Raw genomic sequence first — 21,839 nt, 5'->3', positions numbered from 1 at the left:
CTATGGCGGTAGGGTTGTTTGCTGTGCTTGCTTCGTTCTACGAGGCTCCCACTCCTTCTTGTGCTATCTTGTTGAACAGAGCCTGCATTCCTGTCGTAGTACAGTATATCGGCCATGATAAGTATTTCTAATTCTATTTATACTTGCTGCCTACCTATATTTTAGGCGGGGTTCGGATTATATATGATGGGATATTAATCTTAGTATCCCCAATGTAAACGAGATATAATATGTAGATAGTAGGACAACCGGCTAGGAGACATTTCTTTGGCCACTATATATATGGTAGGCATGAATCAACATTATTAACTATGTTAGTAAAATAAGAAGTCGTTACAACGCAGGCTACCCCGACATTTACTGCCGGGCTCTGGCCCGTTACATTGTACGATCTTAAGGAATTCTGAATATATACGCGGAAGACTGGGCAGTTACTACAGATGACTGTGGAGTGTATTATTGAGACCTTTGCGGAATGCCGGGGAGCAGAGAATTCCTTTGAACCTGGCAAAATAAGCCGCAAACCTTGGACAGAGCCGGTATCCTGCTTGAGAGTAGACAGTCCTCGGCTTCTTGAATCTCCTGTGGGTTGTTATAGACGTGTCGAAGTTGCTTAAGATCGTTCTGTAGTTGTCTATGTTATTATCGCGAGCGGTTGCAAGTTGTGGGAGAACCATTGCTTGAACCTTCAAGTTAAGGCTGAGATAGACATATTAAAGCTATGCTATATCTTTCCCAACCGAAGAACCGCTGGTAGCAAGTTTAACACGACCTACTATGTTGTGTCATACTTGATTGAACCACCGTTGAATTTCCCGGGGTCGGGAGGTGAAGGTTTTGGTCGTTTGGTGTTGACGTTGAATCATGTGTCTTTAGCCTATTGATCCCATGTTGAAGTTTGATGGTGGGAGCGGATTCAGCATTAATCTTGGAGCGCAGCTAATTCACCTTAACGATAAATTAAGGTAGGAGGAGAATTTCAAAGAAGGAAGGGGGCAGAACAGAAAGTAGAAGAGTAGTGGGCAGAACAGGCAGCTTTTCACATACAGCTTTCTGAGTATTCCTGGGCAGCCCAATCTCTCACCTGACGCCCTTAGGCAACGGCCTATCGAGCTGTCGTTAAAAGTGGAGCATTCAGCCTCAGCCTAAGAGTTGTCCTCGAAATTAACAAAACGCCCTGTCGACATATAAAATAAGGCGATACCCAGGCTTCATCCACCTAAGCCTGACGATGTCCGCTACTTATCTGGGTCTCAGGCATGATAGAACCTTTTGGTCCTTTGGCTTGTTTGGTATGTGGGCCTGGGAGTTTGCTGTCACGGAGAGAACCTTTAGTTAGATGTTACGGTGGACATACTGCAATAAGAATGCATGCTCCATTCAACAAGATAATTAAGCGGGGGGAAAGCTGATAGAGTAGTAAAGAGAGCAAAGCAAACCAGACCATTGCCGTACTATCACTGCCATGATATAGCCTCCGCTTATGTAGACTAAAATAAGGCAAGTTGAACATCTACTGCCCGGATGGTCTAGTGGTATGATTCGCGCTTAGTATGTTATCCTATATTCAATTATCAGTTATCTTTTCAATTTACTAACAGCATCTCCAGGGGTTCACCCAAAGCATTGACTGCGCGAGGTCCCCGGTTCGATCCCGGGTTCGGGCCTATACTTTTTTACCTCTTTACCTTATTTTATTACCTCTCTTGTGTGCTTCCTTTGTTTAATATGACGACACCTTACAAACCAACTCTTTCGTTCTTTAACTTGAAGTTTTTACCCCAGAGGTGGCTGCGAATTTTGTCAAGGGGACACACTCCCAATCATCACATAAAACAGACGTCCTAAGCCTAATCCCCATGGCGATGCGTTCATCATTACTATAGCCCTGGTTGGCCTAACGGCTCACAATAACGTTATTCATACTGTCATACCTAGGTTTCGCAGCGTATCCTGCGATGTGATATTGCGTTTGTAAGTTTGGCCATGAAGGATCCACACCCTCGCAACTTGTGGGCGATTTGCAGCCCCTCCGGTCGAGTTCGACGGAAGCATAGCATACTGAGTCGAAGAGATATTGGCAGATCGGATAAAGCGTGTTGGTCGCGGCTGATGTCGAGAAGTCTTTATACGCTGGACAGGACGCGAACCCACCATGGGAGAGGCTAAAGGCCGAGAGGCTGTGTAGCAGTCTGCTTCATGTGTTTGAGGAGCGATTCATGGGTGCACCATCGTCCGCTAGGGCATCCGACGATATTTGAAGACTACTGTTGGCATAGCCTGCGAGAATCGAGGCCAAATGAGGGGGGAAATCTCCTGAGGGTAAAAGATATGGAGAGTGAGAGGCCAGAATAGAGTACAGATAGGACATCCAGGTGTTTAATTGGATTATTATGGTAGGACATGGCATTTTGAATACGATAAGGGATATATAAACCATGTTAGATGGAGCAATAGTGATAAAGGGAGGGTAGGGAGGAGGGGGTCATGGCTCATTAGAATCGACAGGATTGATCATTGCTTGGGTTTACTCAACCTCTATATTTTCTGATCTCCGGGAAAAATCTATCCTAATCCTTGATTGGGGTCACTTGGTAGAATCAACAATAAAGCTATCAGAATAGTCGTGCTTCTTTGCTTATTTGAGTGACCCAACCCAGGGTTGATATCATTGTTTTGTTGCGTAGTTAAATACCGTTTGCCTTGAGGCAGGCCCTGGTTCGGCAGTAAGTACCCAGATACTTGATGATCAGACGACTTGATGCAGTCTGATGCTGGCCCTACCCATAAGATTCAGTAGCACATCTCTACGAATGACCCACTGGCTGCCCCATCAATAGCACGAATTGGGCGGACATTTATACTTAGAATCGAAGGAGGGTAACAGATCAGGACCCAGATCTAACCATGGATGTCACAGGAATGCCTCTACTCAGAAGCGCTGGATCGACTGTAAATATATATCCTTTCCATCCCTATAGCTGGATGGATAGCTCAACAGCAACGACACTCAAGCGAATGAATTCAGGCTTAACCCTTCCTTCACAAGTGCTATAACACAGATCCACCCACATAATGCGAAATGATAGACAAAAGAGAGAGGGAGAGAAAAATCCTGAGCCGGGGGAAACCAGGGAACTTCAATTCTAGTACTGTAAAGTGCTAGGATGCACAAAAAAAAGATAGGCCCGAACCCGGGATCGAACCGGGGACCTCGCGCAGTCAATGCTTTGGGTGAACCCCTGGAGATGCTGTTAGTAAATTGAAAAGACAACTGATAATTGAATATAGGATAACATACTAAGCGCGAATCATACCACTAGACCATCCGGGCAATTGATGTTTATTTCTCAACATTACACATATATGAGAGAATATGTAATATATCAGTAAGACTTGCCACTAGGTCTTGGGATAGCTGCTAGATTCTCAAGCCACTAGCTGTAGGAAAAGGATATCCAGGTAGCCTTTTCGTGTACTGCCCTTAGTTCTACGAGGAAGCCGCGCTATTTTGTGTATTCTTCCCTATCGCACAGCCTGAATGGTCTATATACCCATAGGTACTCTTGAATATGGTCCCGCTTTTCATACGGTCCTTCAACATTTCTAAAAGCTGTAAAAGATTCATAAATGCCGACTCCAATACCCAAACATCAATAGGACCCACATGCTCTCGAATTCTTTTCAGCACTTTAGAATGCTCCCTCGCCACTATTATCTTTACAGATACCACAAAGCCCGGCCCTGGGCCTTTCTAGAGACACAGTATTTAGTTTTGTGGTGTGCTTTTTTATGTATGCTCCTGGTATATGATAGCTTTTTGAGAAGGTCTGCCTTTCTATTAAGCTATCTTGTCTTAGATACCCGAGTCCCTATGAGTGTTTTTGGGAGACCTGCTAGTATCTAATTGGTACTTTGGCATTATTAGATCGATCAAATCTATCTTAACAAGATTCTGCTCCAAGGGGGTCCTCCCGACGTCCAACGAACCAAACCCTTAGAGCCAATTCTTTTCCAGTTACGGATCATGCCATACCATCAGGCTGACAAGGAGCTTGGCTACTGTTCATACTCAATCCATTTTGTGCTTTTTGCGCGGGTCAAACTCTTTCGCAGGGATCAAGGTAATACGGTCGTCCGTGTAGAAAGAGCCAGGCTGTGAGATACCCCGAGGAAGGGTTACGGTCAATGAGCTCACAACAACAAACTGCCTTGGCCTTGCAATAATGTCTGCAACGTCTTCCCCCTCCATCCAGTGAACGAATGAGTTGGCTTTATAGAGATCTCTGACCAGATTTGAGGTCACATAGGATGAGGTTTCCATAGAATCCCTTGTATATGTAACGAAAAACGCCAACCGTGACCCAGTGTCAGTAGCTAGCGCTTCTTGAGCCCAAGTGTGTGGATGTCGCTGGCCGGGTGACTTGATCTCGGCTTTAACAATGACTTCCTGTGGAGGTTCCCGAATGCGAAGGAAAAGCTCTATGCATGAATGTATAGTCACAATAAACCATCCCTGCCTTCTTGTCCGATTCCCTAGATATTTGCGGCCTTGCAAGAGTTGCTCTCGAGTTTTGTCTCCAACAGTGAAGTTTCGATCACCAGCACCTGCACGGGGCTTTTTCCTCTCCCATGGAGTAACTGGGGTCTCAATGGCAAGTGTAAAGATCCCGTGGCCATCAACACAAATTCCAGAAGTTTCCAAGTCTTCTCTCTCTCGAATATCAGCCTCCCCGACATCATCCTCCAACTCTTCCTCCCTGGATTTGATACATTGGATTAAACCATCACTAGGATGGCCGAAATCGACCGGGAGCTTCTCACTCAATTGGTCACAAAGATCTCGAACAGCTTCAAGTTGTGCTTTATCGATGTTAAACTCTGGAGCATGGCGTTTCTCTGATCTGCGGAATGAGCTCATAGAAGACGTCGTGGGGGCGTTTCGAAAATGACGTGGGGCAATATGCAGCAAGACAAGGATTGCGTTGGTAAGACTCCCACCTGTTTTTTCTTGCAAGAGAGAGATGTCCTCATCTTTTGCAAACCCTCTACGTGTAAGCCAAAGACGAGTCATTGGGTGGAGAGTTTTGAGTGTTAGAGGTTCCTGAATTCCTTTCTCTTCATCCATGTGATCTCGGATGGCCTTTGTCAGGACACATCCATTATCACCAGCGTAGGGGCGAATACCAACGGTCCTGGTGATCACTGATGTGAAATGAAGCGCCTCAGATATTTTGTGAGTTTTTCGCCATTCTCGGATTAGAAATGCATCAATCGGATTGGGTATTAGAACATAGATCCGTTTGATAGCCTCGTTTTCGATGTCAAAAAACATAGGAAACTCCCCAGATTCTAGCTTAAGGCATGTTTCCTCGCATCCTGTGGGTAGAACAAGATCCCGCGCTGCACGCCCACACATAAGAATCACTCGTAATCCACTATTCTGGATAATTGTTTGGTTGAATCCAATCAATAATTCAGTCTCACTCCCCTGGGTTGACCGGAAGGACTGCGTCATTTCAGCCAAATCTCTCTGCATCGGGTTTGCAGCCCAGGTTAGAGAGTTTGTCATGTTCCAGCCACTATCCAGGAATTGGCACGGAATAGATATCTTTTTGTTGCTCGAATTTGCTGATTCTGCATCAAGGAAATCTTCCAGTACGAAGCCGACCAGCGCTTCAAAATTTCCGTTAGGCTGGACCCAGGGAAGATCTATTGGCTCTAGGTCCGTTTTTAACAGGTTCAAAATCTCGGAATTATTTAAAACTGAGTGTGGTAGGGACTCGCTGCCGCAGAAAGACTGGCTTAGCTGGAGATGCTGAATCGCTTCTCGAAAACGGGCATGAAACTCCGAGGATCGCATTAATGGGCGCTGAAAGTTGATATTGGACTTCTCAGCCTTTTTTCCATATTCGTAACGAAATTGGGGCCATCCACGAATGTCAGGATCCGGGGATTTTTCTAAACCAAGGGAGAAGGACTTTCGTACTGAAGGCCCAAGAGAGAGTCCTTGGAAAACAGGAGGAATGATATTCAACCCAAGATTGGAGTAGGGGTTCCCGTCCTCACTTGGCCCATAATAAGCCTCTAAAGTGCTCCCTGGAAGTGACTGGAAAGCGCGACACATCGTCATTTCTAGGACATTGAGAGCCACAGCCCGAGAAGTGCATGATAGCTGAGTATTGTTTGGTACTTCCCAAAGCTTAAGCCAGTTCGCTGCTCGATATCCTTGTCCCTGCGCAATGACATAATAGTGTAGTGTGCTCCTAGATCCGCGCAGAACTGCTCGATTATGGGTTTTTATGCGATCTGATGGACCCTTAGACTGACCAGGGTAGGCACGCCAGTATTCGTTGTTTCTTAAGTCTGTGACGATGTCCACATAGCCTCCATTTGGGCTCCAAATGTTATTCTGACGTGCCTGGATACTAAGAAGCCTTTGAAGATGTCAAGAACCATAATAATCAAAATAGAAGTCTAACATACTCTCCTGCCTGAAGCAGTCTACCTTCAAGTGCCCTAATATGAGGGTCAACCCACCCCAGCAACATCTCCGCTATCTTTTGTGGACCTCCATAACTTGTAATAACAGTGTGATATGGAAGCCGTTGCAGATAGATATCGGGATCAGTCGCGAGACGCGAAGCCAACTGACAAATCGTGCCGTGAAGGTTTGGGAAGACAACGCTTGGGACTAGTTCCCAAGAATTCTGATTCTGAGTTAGTGGATAAGCTTCCCCTAGGTCACTTTAGAACTGACTATGGTGGTTTCATGAGTAGCCTTTGGAAGAAGTGCGGGCTGGGGGTCAACTGTGTTATGGGAAGCCTCTACATGTTGTGGAGGGAGCATAGATGAGCAAGAATCTGTAGACAGGAAATGAGCTATGCGGGCAGCTCCTGCCCGCGTTTTTGTCAACGAGGGGAGTGAGGTGCATTCATCTATTTTGTGGCCTTGTTGGCTACGGTTCTTACGTTCGAGCTTAGGACACTTGGCTTTGCAGTGCCCCAATATGCGGCAGTAGCTGCACTCAGTGTTCGGGCAGTCATCACCTATGTGGCCATGCTTGTGGCAGCGAAAGCACTCGATATGCGGGCAATTTTTTCGCGTATGACCCTCTTGCATCAGCCCACAATTGGTGCAAGCTTTGGGCTCCACCCAAAAGACCATTTTGATGACGGACGATGTGTTATCCGGGGGAGCAGAAGTATTCCAGGGTTAACTCAAAATGAGAAGAAGTAGATCCAACACACTTTGACCCCCAGCGGTAGAAAGCAGTCGATTCACAAGCATATGAGGCGATGAAGTGGTGAAAACTAATGAGGTGGAAATCGAGACAAAAACGCGTGGATTTCAACCATCTGAGATGCCTGCTCAAAGGCGTCTAACAGAGCCACATGTTGGCTCACCTACTGCGCAGTGTGCAATGGGTGGCATTCACTGCCTCATGATTGTGGCCACGTGATGGAGGCGATATAAAGCCTTTGTTTGCTTTACTGGGCTTCGAAGAATTATGCATATTTGAGCCTTCTGCTGCTCTATCACAACAGCAGGACAACGAGGGTGAAAATGTGGTCTTCAACTATGTAGAGCGGTGGATGGTGATGTACACAGGTCATATCAACTGGTCCACCTCTTTGAAAGGAGGATATTTTTGGGTTGTATAATCCTTAGATACTATATATTTTACCCTGGAATTATTGCACATGTCTGCAAGCATAGCATGCTCTATTGCAGTTGAAATATGCTCTTCAAGCTCTTCCGCATCAAAATTAAACACTGGAAAGATATAGTCATCGAAATACAGCCTCAAGGCTTCTTATTAAAGCATTATCTTTCGTTCTATGCAGAACTGCTGCTTACTGGTAGCCCTCTATAAGGATTTATTCAAATATTACTAAAAAGTATACAGATTGTCCATAGAGTTGAGATTTGAAGACTGTATATTTATCACTACTGGATGTCACGGATATCGCGATAAACCACATAATAAAGGGTAGGTTAATAAAGCAACTGTTAATACCACTAGATGGTTGTCAAGGTCAGATAAAGAACTGTAGGACTTTGCTTAATCTGACTAACAGTACTTATATTAATTGTAAACTCTAAAAAGGCTTTGCACATTTGAATGTTAAAGACTGGATAGTAGAATACAGACCTAGAAATCCGAAAAGATAATTAGGAGTCTACTTTATGTTAAAGATAGCTGTTTACTGGTTAAACACTCTAGGAGCATATTTATATTCTGCCTTTTCTTATGGAAGTTTTGTTCTTTTTATTTCTCTGTTATATCTTATCTTGATTGAGATTAAATATATACACACATATATATATAATTTGCTTCTGGATTACATAGTATAATGAACAGCGTTAGAACCTGATCTGAGAATCCTGATCAAGATCTGGATGAAACATATCAGACGGTCAGACCTTGACCTCAGACGGACTTTGAGGCCAATATCCAAGAGAGAGGCTAGTATTTAGAAGCTATCCCGAACATCCCAAGCAAGGAATCTAGGTCAGGTTGCATCAGCCGTCATGTAATCGCGAACCCGAATTCTGAAGCCTGGAGTATCAAGATAGTCATATATTCGCAAGTCTCAGGTGAATGTCGTGTAGAGAATGGTGGCGATTTTATTTTGAGTTACACCGACTTTTGATCTAGGCAAGAGAGCAGGCGAGCACTGAGAACCCCGTGTTGTCTGTTTCCCTACCACAAGAATATATACCTCCTTCATAGTAGTGGATAGAAGAACTCTCCAGAACACAGAAAACCTACGTCTAAGCCAAAGCTGTCTCGAAGACCCGGTAGAAATTCTCGACAGTTTCTACTGTAAAACCTTCCTTAGCCTGACCTATTATATGCCATGCATGAGTTTATCACAATCCAAATCTTTCAGCTATACTTTTATATCTGGAAGAGAGCAGGTAGCGGAGATGTAGCTCAAGGAATATGAAAGAATGGGGAGCGAGTCTCCGTAGTTCTAAGGGCTTGTCAAAATTTATCAAACATCTGTTGTACAGGGAAGAGCTGCTTATTTGACCTATTTATTAATAATTATTGAGATAGATATTAGTGTGTATCACACACGTAGATTTTGCCACTAGTTCTTGTGGTATACTGTCTAATTATTCCTAAGGATAGGAGAAAAGTATGGTATAATGTACATTTATCGTAGGTTTTAAACCACTGAGCATTTTTCAAAGGTATTTGGCGCGTTTGTCGAAATGCAGCTCCAAGTACATTGCGTGCAGAATAATCAGGCATCCGAATATTTACCTGAAGGTCCCATAACGTGAATGGCAAAGCGCGAGGAAAGTTATGTGCTGTTGTATATATATATATATATATTTTGTATCGTTCTATATATCGTTACCCTTGACTTTACCCCTTGCTTATCCTAAGCATACAATAAAGCCTACAAGGTTAATTCTGGGGAATAATTCACAAAGAGGATAGGATTTTGAAATCAAATTGTTAATATAAAAGTAGCCCGCTTACACCAGAGCAGTACTACGGTGGAGGAGGACATAGCAATCATTCCTGAACACCAAACTCCCGACAAAGTACTAAACAAGAAGCAGGAATATGGGCACACGGGTAGCGGCAGACTCAACCCTAGATAGTGAGACCGTTCAAAAGTAATACAGCAAAAGAATGCAGTCATCACCTCATTGATCCTTTTTGCTCGTAAGCCTTCCGCTCTTCCTCAATCATCTCAATAGCATCTGATACCCTGCCATCCACTGCTGCCGCATACACAGCGATCCTCTGAAGTCCACCTTCCTCGGCGCCTCCATAGCCCAAGCTAGCCAGTGCAGACACACAGTCATCGATGCTGCGTTGTCTTCCAGCACCATTCTCAGCCGTAGATGTGCTTGGGCGGGGCATGGCATCACTGCGGTATGATCGCCGGTTGAAGGTGTTCGTCGAACCCATCTCCCTATCATCCCGGAGGGAATGACGTTCAGTAGCCCGTCGCCTCAGGGGCCTGGTATTATCATGAGACTCCTCAGCCCGTAGGGTATCCCACGGACCCGAATGTCTTCGAGACGGATGGAAAGACCTCACAGTCCTGGGGCGACGGCGGTAGCATGAGGCAGACATACGATCGTTGTTGTTTTGCTGCTGCGTAGCATCGGTTTCCAGCGACGAAGGGCGTGGCTGGTAACTATCCTGAGGGTCCTGGGGAAATGCACCGGGGAGGTTTTGTGGTGTCAGCTTATACAAACTGTCATGGCTGTCGCCCCCGACACTCCTCCGGAGAGTCGATCTATTTCCGGAAGTGGAAGCTTCACTAGACGATTCTGCCCCGCCACGTCGTTCAGCTAGAAAGTGTGCGTCCAACTGTGACACTGGTGGGAAACGGCGTTCTTCCGGCTCACGACTGAGATCTGGGAGCTGCGTAGATGTGTTGTTGCTTACCATAGGTTGTTGAGGAGAACCTTCAGGCAAGAGCGAGGGATATAGAGTATTGAGTCGTTCCGAGTCCAAAAGTGAGGAGCCAACCAAACTGGTTTCGCTAGACGGCGTCCTAGATTGGCGGATATTGCTCGAGCAGAGGTCCGCTACAGCCAAGGGCGCCGATCTCTGCTTGTGGGATGAACCATTTTCTCCATGAGTTTGCGGTTCAGACGCCTGCCTCACTCTAGTTGGGGCAATAGAGGAAGACTGAAGCTCCGATGGCGCTGGCGGCTGATTGGAATGTTCTTCGCGGCCCTGTGATGTGTCCAGTGTGGTGATTGGAGGGTGATCACTGATCTCCAGATTGATAGAGTGTCCATCTATATGAGCACCTTGCAATGCGTCCAATGCCGCTTTTGCTGCGTGGATGGAAGGGAAGCGCAGGTAGCCAAAGCCTGCGTGTCTTCCTGTCTCTGCATCTAGCGGCAAATGTACATCGACTAAAAATCCCTTGGAAGCGAAAACATCGCGGATCATTGCTTCGTGAACACCGAATCCCACATTGCCAATGAAAAGCGATGTTCCGGCAAAGCTAGCCGTGGAGGGTAAGTCGTGTTCAGAATGGCGAATTGTCTCAGGTGCCGGTGCTCCATTCTCATTCTGCCTATGGTGGGACGCAGGCCAGTCTCTATGCCGGTGGCGAGGTGGTCGCGGAGGTACAGGCAGGGCACTAGTCGGGGGATAGAATGGCCCGTGGTGTGGAGCACGAGGAGGCCCATGAGCGTGAGCATGTGGGTGAGGAGGATGGGGAAGGAAGCCATGTGGTGGGGGAGGAGGAGGAGGTCCGTGAGGATGTCCATGAGGCGGAGGGGGTCCATGGTGTGGCCAGAACACGGGAGGTAAATGAGGAGGTACAGGGAATGGCGGAGGAGGATAGCACATGTTTGGCGTGGCGAACGAAGGTCGGACATTGCGGGATGAGAGATGAGGTCTGTGAGGAAGGGGTTGTGGTCTGTTCCATAAACTAGGAAACTGCGTGTGGATCTCTGGGCTTGGTGGTAATGTCGGCGACGAAGACCCCGGCTGTTGATGTGACGCCATCGAAGGATCAGCGTTGCGATTCGTGGGTAGTACTGAGCTTTCCGGTGATCCAACCTGCGTCGATGGAGTAGTTCGTGTCTCGATGCCCAAAGGTTCTTTCTCGTTCTCGCAGTTTGCGGCTGGAGTGGATTGCTGAGCTTCTGGTAATGTTGCCGAGATATCAGGCTGGGCGCCAGCGGTGAGCTCGGTTGGCTGTGAATTTCCAGGGGCTCCCTGATCTTGGCTTCTTGAGACATTGCATCTAAACTCAGATTCGAAGGCCTCAAACAACGTGTTTCCCATGTGGCCAAGTTCAGATGCCATATTACGAAGACCCTCTATAGTTGCGGCTGGGGTAGGAAGTTCAGTGTGGAAAAGATTCCCTGCTCTTTGTCCTCCTATAACTGACGCGTTATTGAGTGCTTGGATCAGGTTCCTCGCCTGACTATCCAGAGCTGCAAGGGCTACTTGCACCGAAGACTCAACGTGTTCTGGAAGAGTGCGTTGGACATTTTGTAACTGCCGCTCGAATTCAGGCAGCCTAGATCTCACACCAGCACCAATCATTTCGGCACCCTCGACCAGGTTATGTAGAGCATGTATAAAGGCATCGCTCGGATGCTGACGTCGGTCATTGGATTCTGCTCTTGCTGGCGTCTCAACCGGAGGATCTGGTTGAGCGTTACCGTCACGCACGGTGCCAGTGGTATTCAAAATCCTGGCCATCTCAGCCTCAAATGCGGCCAAGAGCGGTTCTGGAACATCGGTAGTAGCGGGGCCGGGATTCTCGCAACTGGGGTCGGGCTCCTCTTGTGAATTATTGGATTGAGAAGTATCCGCGGCTGCAGGCACCGTGCCGATCTCATTCCTACCCTGATGGTCTTCTAAGTGGGGCTTATATTCAAACTTCTTCCATAGGTTCTTCACTGAGTTAGACCGTCGAATGTCGAATATATGCATCGGCTCAGGGGCGATAGAATCTAGCGTCGGTTGTGGAATGGCGGAAGTATCAATGGGTTCTTCTAAACGCTGGGAAAGCTCGAGAGATGACCCCACCTATAATCCACTATTAGTATAGTAGACAGATATAGTTTGTATGAGGAGACATACCGTGATGAGCTCGTCGTCATCATCATCGACGTATGTAAGCCGGGCTCTAGGATGATTCGTTGTTATCTCATCATACTCTGTAGCAGATAACCGGACAATGCCCTGGTGGTGACTCTGAAGGGTACTGCGGTCTTCTACCACGGCATGATCAAGATTTTGAGATGCAGCGAGATTGTCTTGGGATGAAGATCGATGAAGATCCCTTATCTGAAACGGTTTCAACATTTTGGCTTTCACCTAAAATAGCCGCTCGGGGCAACGGGAAGGGTATATTCGGAGAGAGATGACAGCGTAATAGAAAGCCAGGGAAACGAGAGGCGAGATCGTGTTAACTTGACCGATGGATTTCAAGATAAAGGGTAAAAAAGAACAGGAGACGCGAGATTAGAGGTGAACTAGCCAGAGGTCGAGAGTAACATGAAGCTTGCTGATGAGACAAACGTGACGAGAGGCTATGCTGTTGCCTATGCGAGAGCGATGGCAAAAGCAGGTTAAGACGGTAGGTAGGTGACTACTCTTCCTACCTACCAAAGGAAAACGTTGTCCATTGTCATCCGGATGGCGAAAAGCTGTGTAACGAATCAAGTTCGAAAGGGATATAGGCAACCGAGTTAGTTTCGTCGGAGACGGAGGAGAGAATTGCTTGTTGCGGTCGACCAAAGGATTTAATAGTAGAGTTAATGCGATAGTAAATTTAGAGGTAAAGCTTTGGCCCCGCATGACGGGCAGTGATTGGAATATGGCCGCTATCAAGTGACCCTCATCTTACGTACTCCCGCAGGCTTAAACCCTTTTCGAGCCATTTGATTTGATGTTTTATTACATGAACTTTCATGTGTGCTGCACCTGCCGCTTGAATATTGGCAGGAACAGTCTTGTTCTTGGTATTCTCATGATTGTTATGATATGATCACCATTCCTCCTCAATTGAGTATGTCATAACACACACTCTCACTTGGTTTGAACCTTCTTTCTGATTGAAATCGGTGGTTTTCTATTCCTAAAGCTATCGCAACGCTGTGATACCCGCTCTCTTTGACCGCGACAAACCCGTCCTATACCAACCACGCCAATGGCCATCCCTTCAGAAATAAGTATCAAAGGCAAATCCACACCCATAGCTCACCGGGCGGAGTTTTAAAGACCCTCCCGCTTCCTCTCGATATCCCCTCGCCCTTTTTCGTCGCAAACACTCCATGGCGCCTCCCAACAATGTCCCGTCGCACACGAAACCGCCCGCGGACCGTAACGTGAAACACGTCGTGCTAGGTGACCTCCTTTTTCAGACCTGGTACCAGTCCATTTACCCAGAAGACCTTGTGAGCAAGGATACGGATCGGCTATACGTCTGTCGCTGGTGTTTCCGGTATTCGTGCGACACAGACGCCTATGCCAAACATACACGGGTTTGCCAAAATCGAACGATACCTCCGGGGACAAAGGTCTACGACCATGGCGGGTACGCCGTATGGGAGGTAGACGGTGAGGACCATAAACTATTTGCGCAGAATCTCTCCCTGTTCGCGAAACTATTCCTCGATCATAAGTCGGTCTTTTTCGATGTCGCGTCCTTTCTCTACTACCTCCTCACGTTCACGGACCCCGATGACCCGGAGAACTATTATATCCTGGGATTCTTCTCAAAAGAGAAGCTCTCATGGGATGCGAACAACCTTGCTTGCATTTTGATCTTCCCTCCGTATCAGCATAAACAGTTGGGCAAGCTGTTGATGGGTGTGAGTTATAAACTGAGTGATTGGGAAAAAGATGGAGGTTTGATAGGTGGGCCGGAAAAACCATTAAGTGAGATGGGACGAAAGAGCTATAGTCGATTCTGGGAGGAACGAATTGCTCGATATTTACTATTACATGGCTCTGATCCTGCAGACATAGAGGACTCACCACAGCAGAAGCCCAAGCCGTCCAAGGGCTCTCGAAAAAAGCATCCCCATGAAGTCATGACAGTACAGGATATAGGATTGGCCACCGGGATGTTAACGGAAGACGTCATCACAGCTCTCAAAGGCATGGGAGTTGTTGAACCTACAACACCGACCAAAAAACGCAAGGCTAATCAAGATGCTGGCGAACCTGACGGCGGCGAAACAGTGATGATACGAAAATCCGATGTGCTTGAATGGGCAAAAGCTCATCGTGTTACTTTGCGAGATCCTGTTAGAGATGAGGGCTTTCTAGGAAGATGGGCACCACGCGATACACCTGAAATCAGCGATTCAGGCAGTGGTGAGGATGATGAGTAAATGTATCAAATTAATGTTGGCGACGCCAGATCTGGCAACCAGTAAGTATCAGTATATGATGATAGAATTTCATGAACTCTATGTTAAACCGAGCTAGATGAATGAACACGCATTATGAAGTACCGTCTGATTCCCAATCTTTGCCAGAGCCATATGCGCCTTCCCACTCGCATACGGACAATGAATGGACACTTTACATCGATTGGAGCATCGTACGGGCTGTTGTTCCCTCTTCGGTTGCTGTTTCTATTGTTTTTGTTCATAGTGTAACAGCCCAACCTCTATCAATGATTTGGATATCTTGCCACCACCGGCGTAGATTAATTATTCCGGGCACATTAGATTGCCCAAGCTCATTAGCATGGCGTTCTGTATTTATGGAATACATTTTGGCATCAACTATTTTTGAACGCGGAAAACCGAATATAAATCCTCTCCGAGCTCCTTTACATGATCTGATCTATACGTTGCGACAGCATTACTCATCCATACCACCTGGTCCTCCCTGCTTACCCATCTGCCTGGCCTTCAGCAGCTCGTCGCACAGAAGCAAGTTCGAAGCGATACCAGTGCTTGATGCGACGCAGTTGCGCAAGACACGGAAGGAATCGAAGACACCCTCCTGCACGGGGTCCATCGGCTCGCCAGTAGTTAAATCCAAACCAACAATGTTGCCGTCTGTCCGCTCATCTTGCAGGGCTGCCAAAGAGTCTTGAATGTCGTGACCTGAGTTGGCCGCAAGCGTCTTGGGAATGACCAAAAGGGCATCCGCAAAGGCGGCGACACCCCACTTAGCCTTACCCTTCACAGTCTTGCGGAAGTTCTCGGACGACAGATGAGCGGCACAGGCAACTTGAAACGCACCAGCGCCGGGGATGACGCAGCCATCGACGATAGAGTTGTACACAGACCGCAGGCCATCACGGACGGCATCCTTAACCTGAGCGATGGTATGCTGGTTGGGTCCCTTGATGAGGATGGTGACGGACTTGGGGTCCTTAACTTCTTCGACGAAAGTATACTTCTCTTCCCCGAGCTGGTGTTCGTAAACAAGACCGGCCCATCCGAGAACGTCAGGCGTTAAATCCTCTACACTGTTCTGGGCGACACCACCGCAGATCAACTGGAGACGCTCCATGTTTCTCCGCTTAGCTCTCCGAAGGGCAAGGATACCGTTCTTGCTAAGGACATCCAAGCTCAGGGGATCGATACCCTTCTGGTTGATGACAACGAAGTTCTTCTTCGGATCCAGGCCGCAAACCTGCTTCTTGAGCTCCACAATCTTCTGCAGTTTGGAGTCCACAAACTTGCGCTCACTCTCCACCAATTTATCTCTTTGTTCAGCAGAAGAGTAGTAGAAACCGGAGTTAATCTCTGACTTCTCATACTCCAAACTGACGTTCAAGGTGAGGATGAAAGCATTTTCAACCCTCTTAGGCATATCAGGGTGTCTTGCACCGTGGTCCAGGGCAAGACCACGGATGAGTTGAGTGTCAGAAGATGTGCGGTGTTGCATGGTCATGATCTCAACCATGTGCAGATCTGGCTTCTCGGGAGCTCTGTGGATAGCGAGAACGGCATCGACGATGTCGGGGGTAAGCTTCTCGGCAAGTGCACTGTTCAATTTCGTACTGAGCGAAGTCCGAGCGACAGACAGCAACAGCTCACGGTCGATTGCACGCTCAATCTTAAACTGATCAAGGAACTGTATACAAACGTATCAGCCTCGACGCTCATATGGCCACCAGTCTCTCAGTACTGACCTTAAGAGCCTCGTTCTTCGCGATCTCATATCCATCTGTGATTACTCTAGGGTGCAATCCCTCGGAAATGTAACGGTCTGCCTGCTTCAGAAGTTCTCCCACCAACAACACCACGGAAGTTGTTCCATCACCAGTGATATCATCCTGTGCTGTCGCAGCTCGGGCAATCATGACCTTCGCCAAATCAGTATTCGAAGGAGTCTCTGGAAACGTGAGGAAGGCATCTTACGGCGGTTGGGTTTTGGATTTGCTTTATAAACATTAGCCGGTGCCTGAAGGTTCATAGATTTGCCTAAGCCTTACCATCTCTCGCAATAGCACATTCCCATCCTTAGTCAATTTGATCTATTTTGCATGCTCATTAGATAGCTGATTTTGCGATAAGGGGAAATATATCATACTCCGCCGGCACCGTCCACCAACCTAAATTTTGTCAGCGCTTTCCCGTCTTGCATCGATCAGGTATGAGAACGTACATCTTCAATGTCCCGGAGGGGCCCAGGTTAGATTTAAGAACATCCTGGAGACCTTCACCAGCACTAATATTGACCCTCAAGGCTTCCGCCCTCCGCTGTGCAATGTTAATTTGCGTGACCACTGAGGGGCTACTTCTGAGGGGGAAATTATCAGTGACATACCCTCGACTCGGCCTTGGGATTGAGTAACTGAGTTGCAGACATTTTTGCTGAATAGGTAAATAACAATCAGCAATCCCCAGCGAACTAACTTGTAGAAAAACAGGCTTGCTGGTGCTATCGGCCCCAAAGAATAGCCCGCACTGGCACAAAGCTGGTGGTGTTTGCCGTCGAATGCGGTGAGCTCGTAGTTTTGGCAAAAAGCCCACATTCAGTATTCGCACTAGCGCGCCGCCGCGAAAAAAAAGAGCTCCGACGGCTCGACTCTCCAAATTTGCCCTCCAGCCTTTTTTTTACCAACTCCACGGCGCTCCACGGCAAGTCTACGACCGCAGACACCCGGGATTTGGGTAAGGGGCTCGATCGATTACACTTGAAGGAATTTTTTTCCTTGTTATTTTGGCCCTTAGACTCAATTTCACCATGGCTGACTTCCTACTATTCGAGGGCCCTATGGGCTACGGACTTTTCAAGGTCGCCCACCAGGGTGACAGCGTTGGCAATCGCTTGAAGGAGGTTCAGGATGGTGTTAACGATCTTTCTAAGTTTGGAAAAATGGTTGAACTGGCTAGTTTCCTCCCATTCGAGTATGTCCGACTTCCTGATTGGGCTTTTCAATAAAGTACTGACCAGTCCCAGGAACAACAAGATGGCTTTGAGCGAAATCAACGACGTCTCGGAGGGTGTTGCCTCCGATACTCTTATTTCCTTCCTCGAATTGAACCTTCCTAAGCCTAACAAGAAGAAGAAGGTTGTTCTGGGCGTTCTGGACAAGGCATTGGCCGGAAGTATCAAGTCTGCCTTTTCTTTCGTTGACTGCGAAACCGGCGATACCAGCGAGGTTGTCCAAGACATGCTCCGTGGTATCAGGCTTCACGCTACCAAGTTGCTGAAGCAACTCCGTGAGGGTGATATGGACACTGCTCAACTTGGTCTTGGTCACGCTTACTCCCGTGCCAAGGTCAAGTTCTCTGTCCAGCGTGACGATAACCATATCATCCAGGCAATTGCTATCCTTGACCAGCTTGACAAGGCTATTAACACATTCTCTATGAGGGTTCGGGAATGGTACTCGTGGCATTTCCCTGAGCTCATCAAGATCGTTTCGGACAACCAGCGCTATGCGCAAATCGCTCTGTTCGTGAAGGACAAGACCACTTTGACTGACGACAAATTGCACGATCTTGCTGCTCTTGTGGAGGACGATGAGGGTGTTGCCCAAAGCGTTATTGATGCTGCTAAGCACAGTATGGGCCAAGAGATTTCTGAAACCGACATGGAGAACGTCACCGCTTTTGCGCAAAGAGTCGTCAGCCTTTCCCAGTACCGCAAGTCTCTGCATTCGTACCTGACTTCCAAGATGAGTGTTGTTGCGCCCAATCTTGCTGCCTTGATTGGAGAGATCGTTGGTGCTCGTCTCATTTCGCACGCCGGAAGCTTGACCAACCTTTCCAAATACCCCGCTTCCACTGTGCAGATTCTTGGTGCTGAGAAGGCTCTCTTCAGAGCCTTGAAGACTAAGGGAAACACTCCCAAGTATGGTCTTCTGTACCACTCCTCTTTCATTGGCAAGGCTGGCCCCAAGAATAAGGGCCGGATTTCTCGATTCCTTGCGAACAAGTGTTCTATCGCCTCTAGAATCGATAACTTCTCTGAGGAGCCTACGACCAAGTTTGGTGAAGCCCTGAAGAAGCAAGTCGAGGAGCGTTTGGAGTTCTATGCTACCGGAGCAGCCCCTACTAAGAATGAAATTGCCATGGTATGTTATCCTTTATTATCGTCATTATTTTGAACTTTTGGGTAATATACTAACGTTGCATACAGAAAAACGCCATGGATGCTGTCTTAGCTGATATGGACATCGATGCGGATCAGAGCGATGAAGAGATGGAAGATGCTGAGGCTGAGAGCAAGAAGGAGAAGAAGGACAAGAAGGAGAAGAAGGAAAAGAAGGAGAAGAGCGAGAAGAAGGAGAAGAAGAAGGAGAAGGGCGACAAGGAAGAGAAGAAGAAGAAGAGGAAGTCCGATGTTGGTGAGGGCGAGTCTGAGAAGAAGAAGCGGAAGCACGACAGCGATGCTGAGCCGTCCAAGAAGAAGAAGAAGGTCTAAATGCACCATTTTCTGGGACACGAGGGCGTCATTGTCGCGGCGTTGTAGGGTTGATTTTGAGTTTATATTTTCCTATCTATGTTCTGTTTTACTTACTTCACGACTTGTTGGGCTGGGTATTTGTAAATTATTCGATTGAGGCCTCCGTCGTGCTAAAATTTTGTCTGTAGCTCCTGAAAATGTCAATCGGATTTTTATGTTCTACATGGATCTGAGCATCATGCGGTACTTGTACATTAGTACCTGCTAGACTACTATGTTATACTCATTCAGCCCTACAATTATTCCATTGCCATGGCGTTGTAGATCGGAAAGAAGGCGGAATCGTACTGCCGTCGTCCACTGAGACAACCTGCCGCAAACCCCCTCTCGAACAATGAGCCAACCCCATTGCTTCTCAGTCAATGGCGATGGCCCGAGCCCTTGCATACTCCGCAATCCTCCATTTATATGAGCTATGATGGCTGCAAGTGATACTAGCTCGGGATAGGACCTATAGAAGATGCTGATCTGCTGAAATCCCTGTTCCTGTGAACTTGAGAGTCTCTACTTTTATCGATGAAGGCTTATGAAAGTGATGCCCCCACATCCGCCTTCAGTTTCAGCCCCGCGATGATGCCTACGAGTTCACCGACAATGATTTTGAACTCGCCCAAGCCCAAGCGCAGCGCTTCAGAAGAATCCGATAGCTACAGCCCTTCTATATCATCTCCATCTAGCGTCTCAGCTCCTAGCCTACCAGAAGTGAAGCTTCGCGAGGAAGAAGAGTTCGGGAGATATAGTCCTCGAGCCGCCGTTGCTGGTCGCCTAGGGCAGCTGGCCATACGTGGGGACCACTTTCCGACACCGCAATTTCTGAATGGTAATATAAACCAGTCATCACTTGCGCATTACGCAGAATCGGGATGCTGGGCTACTTCCTATAGCAGTTCTTATGATATGTCTGAGACGAACTCAGTGACAGGAACCAACACTGTCGCGAGTGGACCTTCTGAAGCAATTATCGATAATCGGAGCAATGCTACACCAACTCCGTCTCCCAAGAAACAGGCAACACAAAGCCCTCGCAAGAGACGGACACCCACAAAAACACAGCGACCACGTAGGAAGTCACCGCCACCCACTAGCAGTGCAGCTGACGACTCGCTTACATGGCACGACTCCGAGATAACCGGGCATGATCCAAGTGATCCGAACGACGATGGATATGGTATCAATGGAATAGGCTTTAGACCGACAGCAGCAATGGCCTGGTCCAGATCACAGAAGAGGCAGAAGCAGCTTGCGGAATGGAAGAGTCGTGAGGCAAGGGAAGCGCGAGAAAAAAGAAGGGAAAAACGAGATGCTGTTGGTTTCGAAAAGCTACGAACTATTCAGTCGGGCGCCATTCAGAAGAGAGTCAAATTTGACGTCTGACTGGTCTTCGTCTGCTATTTCTTTTTCTTGTTCTCTTTTTCTCTTTCTTTTTTTCCTTTTTTTTTGCCCTTGGTCTTCCAAATTTTTGGATTGGAGCAACTTTTGATGCAATGGAGTATGGGATATGAAGGAGCTGGCGTTGGTTTGGATATTGATATGCGATCACGAAACTATTCTTCCTTGACAGGCTGGAGCCTGATGAGATAGAAATATGTACTGTACATCCCACTCGAAATTTACAAAGTGATCCCAGCAAACTCCATGACTCCGGGAAATGCGCGAAAGGGCTACCAGAATTTATAGTTCGAAAGGTTCGTCCAGCTCTGCTTTTTCTTCTCTTCCTCTGCCAAGCGCGCGACCTCCACGGCCTTCTCTTCCTTCTCTCGCTGTTTTTTAATCTTCAGCTCTTTCATCAACTCCACAGCTTGTTTCATACCGTCCAACTCTTGTACTCGACGCCGCTGGCAGAACTCGTGCGCTGCGAGAGAGGTGAGGGCAAATGCGCCAACGGCCCAATTGGAAGCGGTCCATAATGAGCGCAATCCTAAACAATCATTGTTTTAGGGTTACCAAATGTCATGTCCTAATAAAATCCGAGTGAATGAAGTAACTTACCTCCTAATACACCTCTGATGCCACCGATTCCGAACCCTGCTCCAATACCCAGCAGTAGGGAGTCTCGTGCGCAAGGTGCTTTGTAGAATGATGTGACATCTTTAAGGGACATTGACTTCATAGCTTCCGTAACCGTAGCGTCCTTCGAGCCCCTCCCAGAGGGTCCAGCCCCTGTTGCTAACACGTTTGCAGACTCTTCGGGGTTCCCAAAAGCATCCCATAGCTTTCCGACCTGTGATTTGGGGAATTCATGCTTGGGCTTGTTTTGTTGGGAGGCTTCTTGGGAGGTGTTATGCTGCTCAATATTCGGGGTAGACGATTCCAGAGTGTCCCCCGCCATGGCGTATGTCCTATATCGAATTGTTGTTTAAGCCCAGTCAACACGTACTATTACCTAGATCGCTGACAGACTCTTGCAGGAACAATGATCGATCGGAGAAGATATGA

At 47.4% G+C, this 21,839-nt stretch overlaps 7 protein-coding genes across 7 annotated transcripts; 3 read left to right on the top strand and 4 right to left on the bottom strand.

Annotated features, from left to right (window-relative positions):
• Positions 1-4,018: 4,018 nt before the first annotated feature.
• ABOM_005524 (uncharacterized protein) lies at positions 4,019-6,850 on the bottom strand (the record flags this gene model as incomplete). Its single annotated transcript, XM_022532653.1, has 4 exons — positions 4,019-4,062; positions 4,132-6,437; positions 6,487-6,710; positions 6,761-6,850. The coding sequence occupies 4 exons, from the start codon at positions 6,848-6,850 to the stop codon at positions 4,019-4,021; spliced, it is 2,664 nt and encodes an 887-aa protein (XP_022389538.1).
• Positions 6,851-9,568: 2,718 nt separating this feature from the next.
• Positions 9,569-12,818, bottom strand: ABOM_005523 (RNA recognition motif domain-containing protein; the record flags this gene model as incomplete). The annotated part of the gene is made up of 3 exons (XM_022532652.1): positions 9,569-9,617; positions 9,670-12,539; positions 12,594-12,818. 3 exons carry the CDS (start codon positions 12,816-12,818, stop codon positions 9,569-9,571), a joined length of 3,144 nt encoding a protein of 1,047 aa, XP_022389467.1.
• A 971-nt stretch (positions 12,819-13,789) lies between these two features.
• On the top strand, positions 13,790-14,854 carry ABOM_005522 (putative histone acetyltransferase (MysT1); the record flags this gene model as incomplete). The annotated part of the gene is made up of 1 exon (XM_022532651.1): positions 13,790-14,854. One exon carries the CDS (start codon positions 13,790-13,792, stop codon positions 14,852-14,854), a length of 1,065 nt encoding a protein of 354 aa, XP_022389533.1.
• A 478-nt stretch (positions 14,855-15,332) lies between these two features.
• Positions 15,333-17,297, bottom strand: ABOM_005521 (chaperonin-containing T-complex subunit CCT6; the record flags this gene model as incomplete). The annotated part of the gene is made up of 7 exons (XM_022532650.1): positions 15,333-16,559; positions 16,618-16,791; positions 16,847-16,867; positions 16,921-16,962; positions 17,019-17,040; positions 17,094-17,188; positions 17,256-17,297. The coding sequence occupies 7 exons, from the start codon at positions 17,295-17,297 to the stop codon at positions 15,333-15,335; spliced, it is 1,623 nt and encodes a 540-aa protein (XP_022389534.1).
• A 378-nt stretch (positions 17,298-17,675) lies between these two features.
• sik1 (snoRNP complex protein NOP56) lies at positions 17,676-19,361 on the top strand (the record flags this gene model as incomplete). The annotated part of the gene is made up of 3 exons (XM_022532649.1): positions 17,676-17,839; positions 17,892-19,011; positions 19,077-19,361. The coding sequence occupies 3 exons, from the start codon at positions 17,676-17,678 to the stop codon at positions 19,359-19,361; spliced, it is 1,569 nt and encodes a 522-aa protein (XP_022389535.1).
• Positions 19,362-19,919: 558 nt separating this feature from the next.
• Positions 19,920-20,777, top strand: ABOM_005519 (uncharacterized protein; the record flags this gene model as incomplete). Its single annotated transcript, XM_022532648.1, has 1 exon — positions 19,920-20,777. One exon carries the CDS (start codon positions 19,920-19,922, stop codon positions 20,775-20,777), a length of 858 nt encoding a protein of 285 aa, XP_022389507.1.
• Positions 20,778-21,064: 287 nt separating this feature from the next.
• On the bottom strand, positions 21,065-21,732 carry ABOM_005518 (uncharacterized protein; the record flags this gene model as incomplete). Its single annotated transcript, XM_022532647.1, has 2 exons — positions 21,065-21,321; positions 21,393-21,732. 2 exons carry the CDS (start codon positions 21,730-21,732, stop codon positions 21,065-21,067), a joined length of 597 nt encoding a protein of 198 aa, XP_022389506.1.
• Between the last annotated feature and the right edge of the window lie 107 nt (positions 21,733-21,839).

The sequence above is a fragment of the Aspergillus bombycis genome (assembly GCF_001792695.1).
Source record: "Aspergillus bombycis strain NRRL26010 chromosome Unknown contig00038, whole genome shotgun sequence".
Taxonomy (NCBI): Eukaryota; Fungi; Ascomycota; class Eurotiomycetes; order Eurotiales; family Aspergillaceae; genus Aspergillus; species Aspergillus bombycis.
The sequence above is the reverse complement of the archived record's forward strand: the minus strand, read 5'-3'. Positions and strand labels throughout refer to the sequence as shown.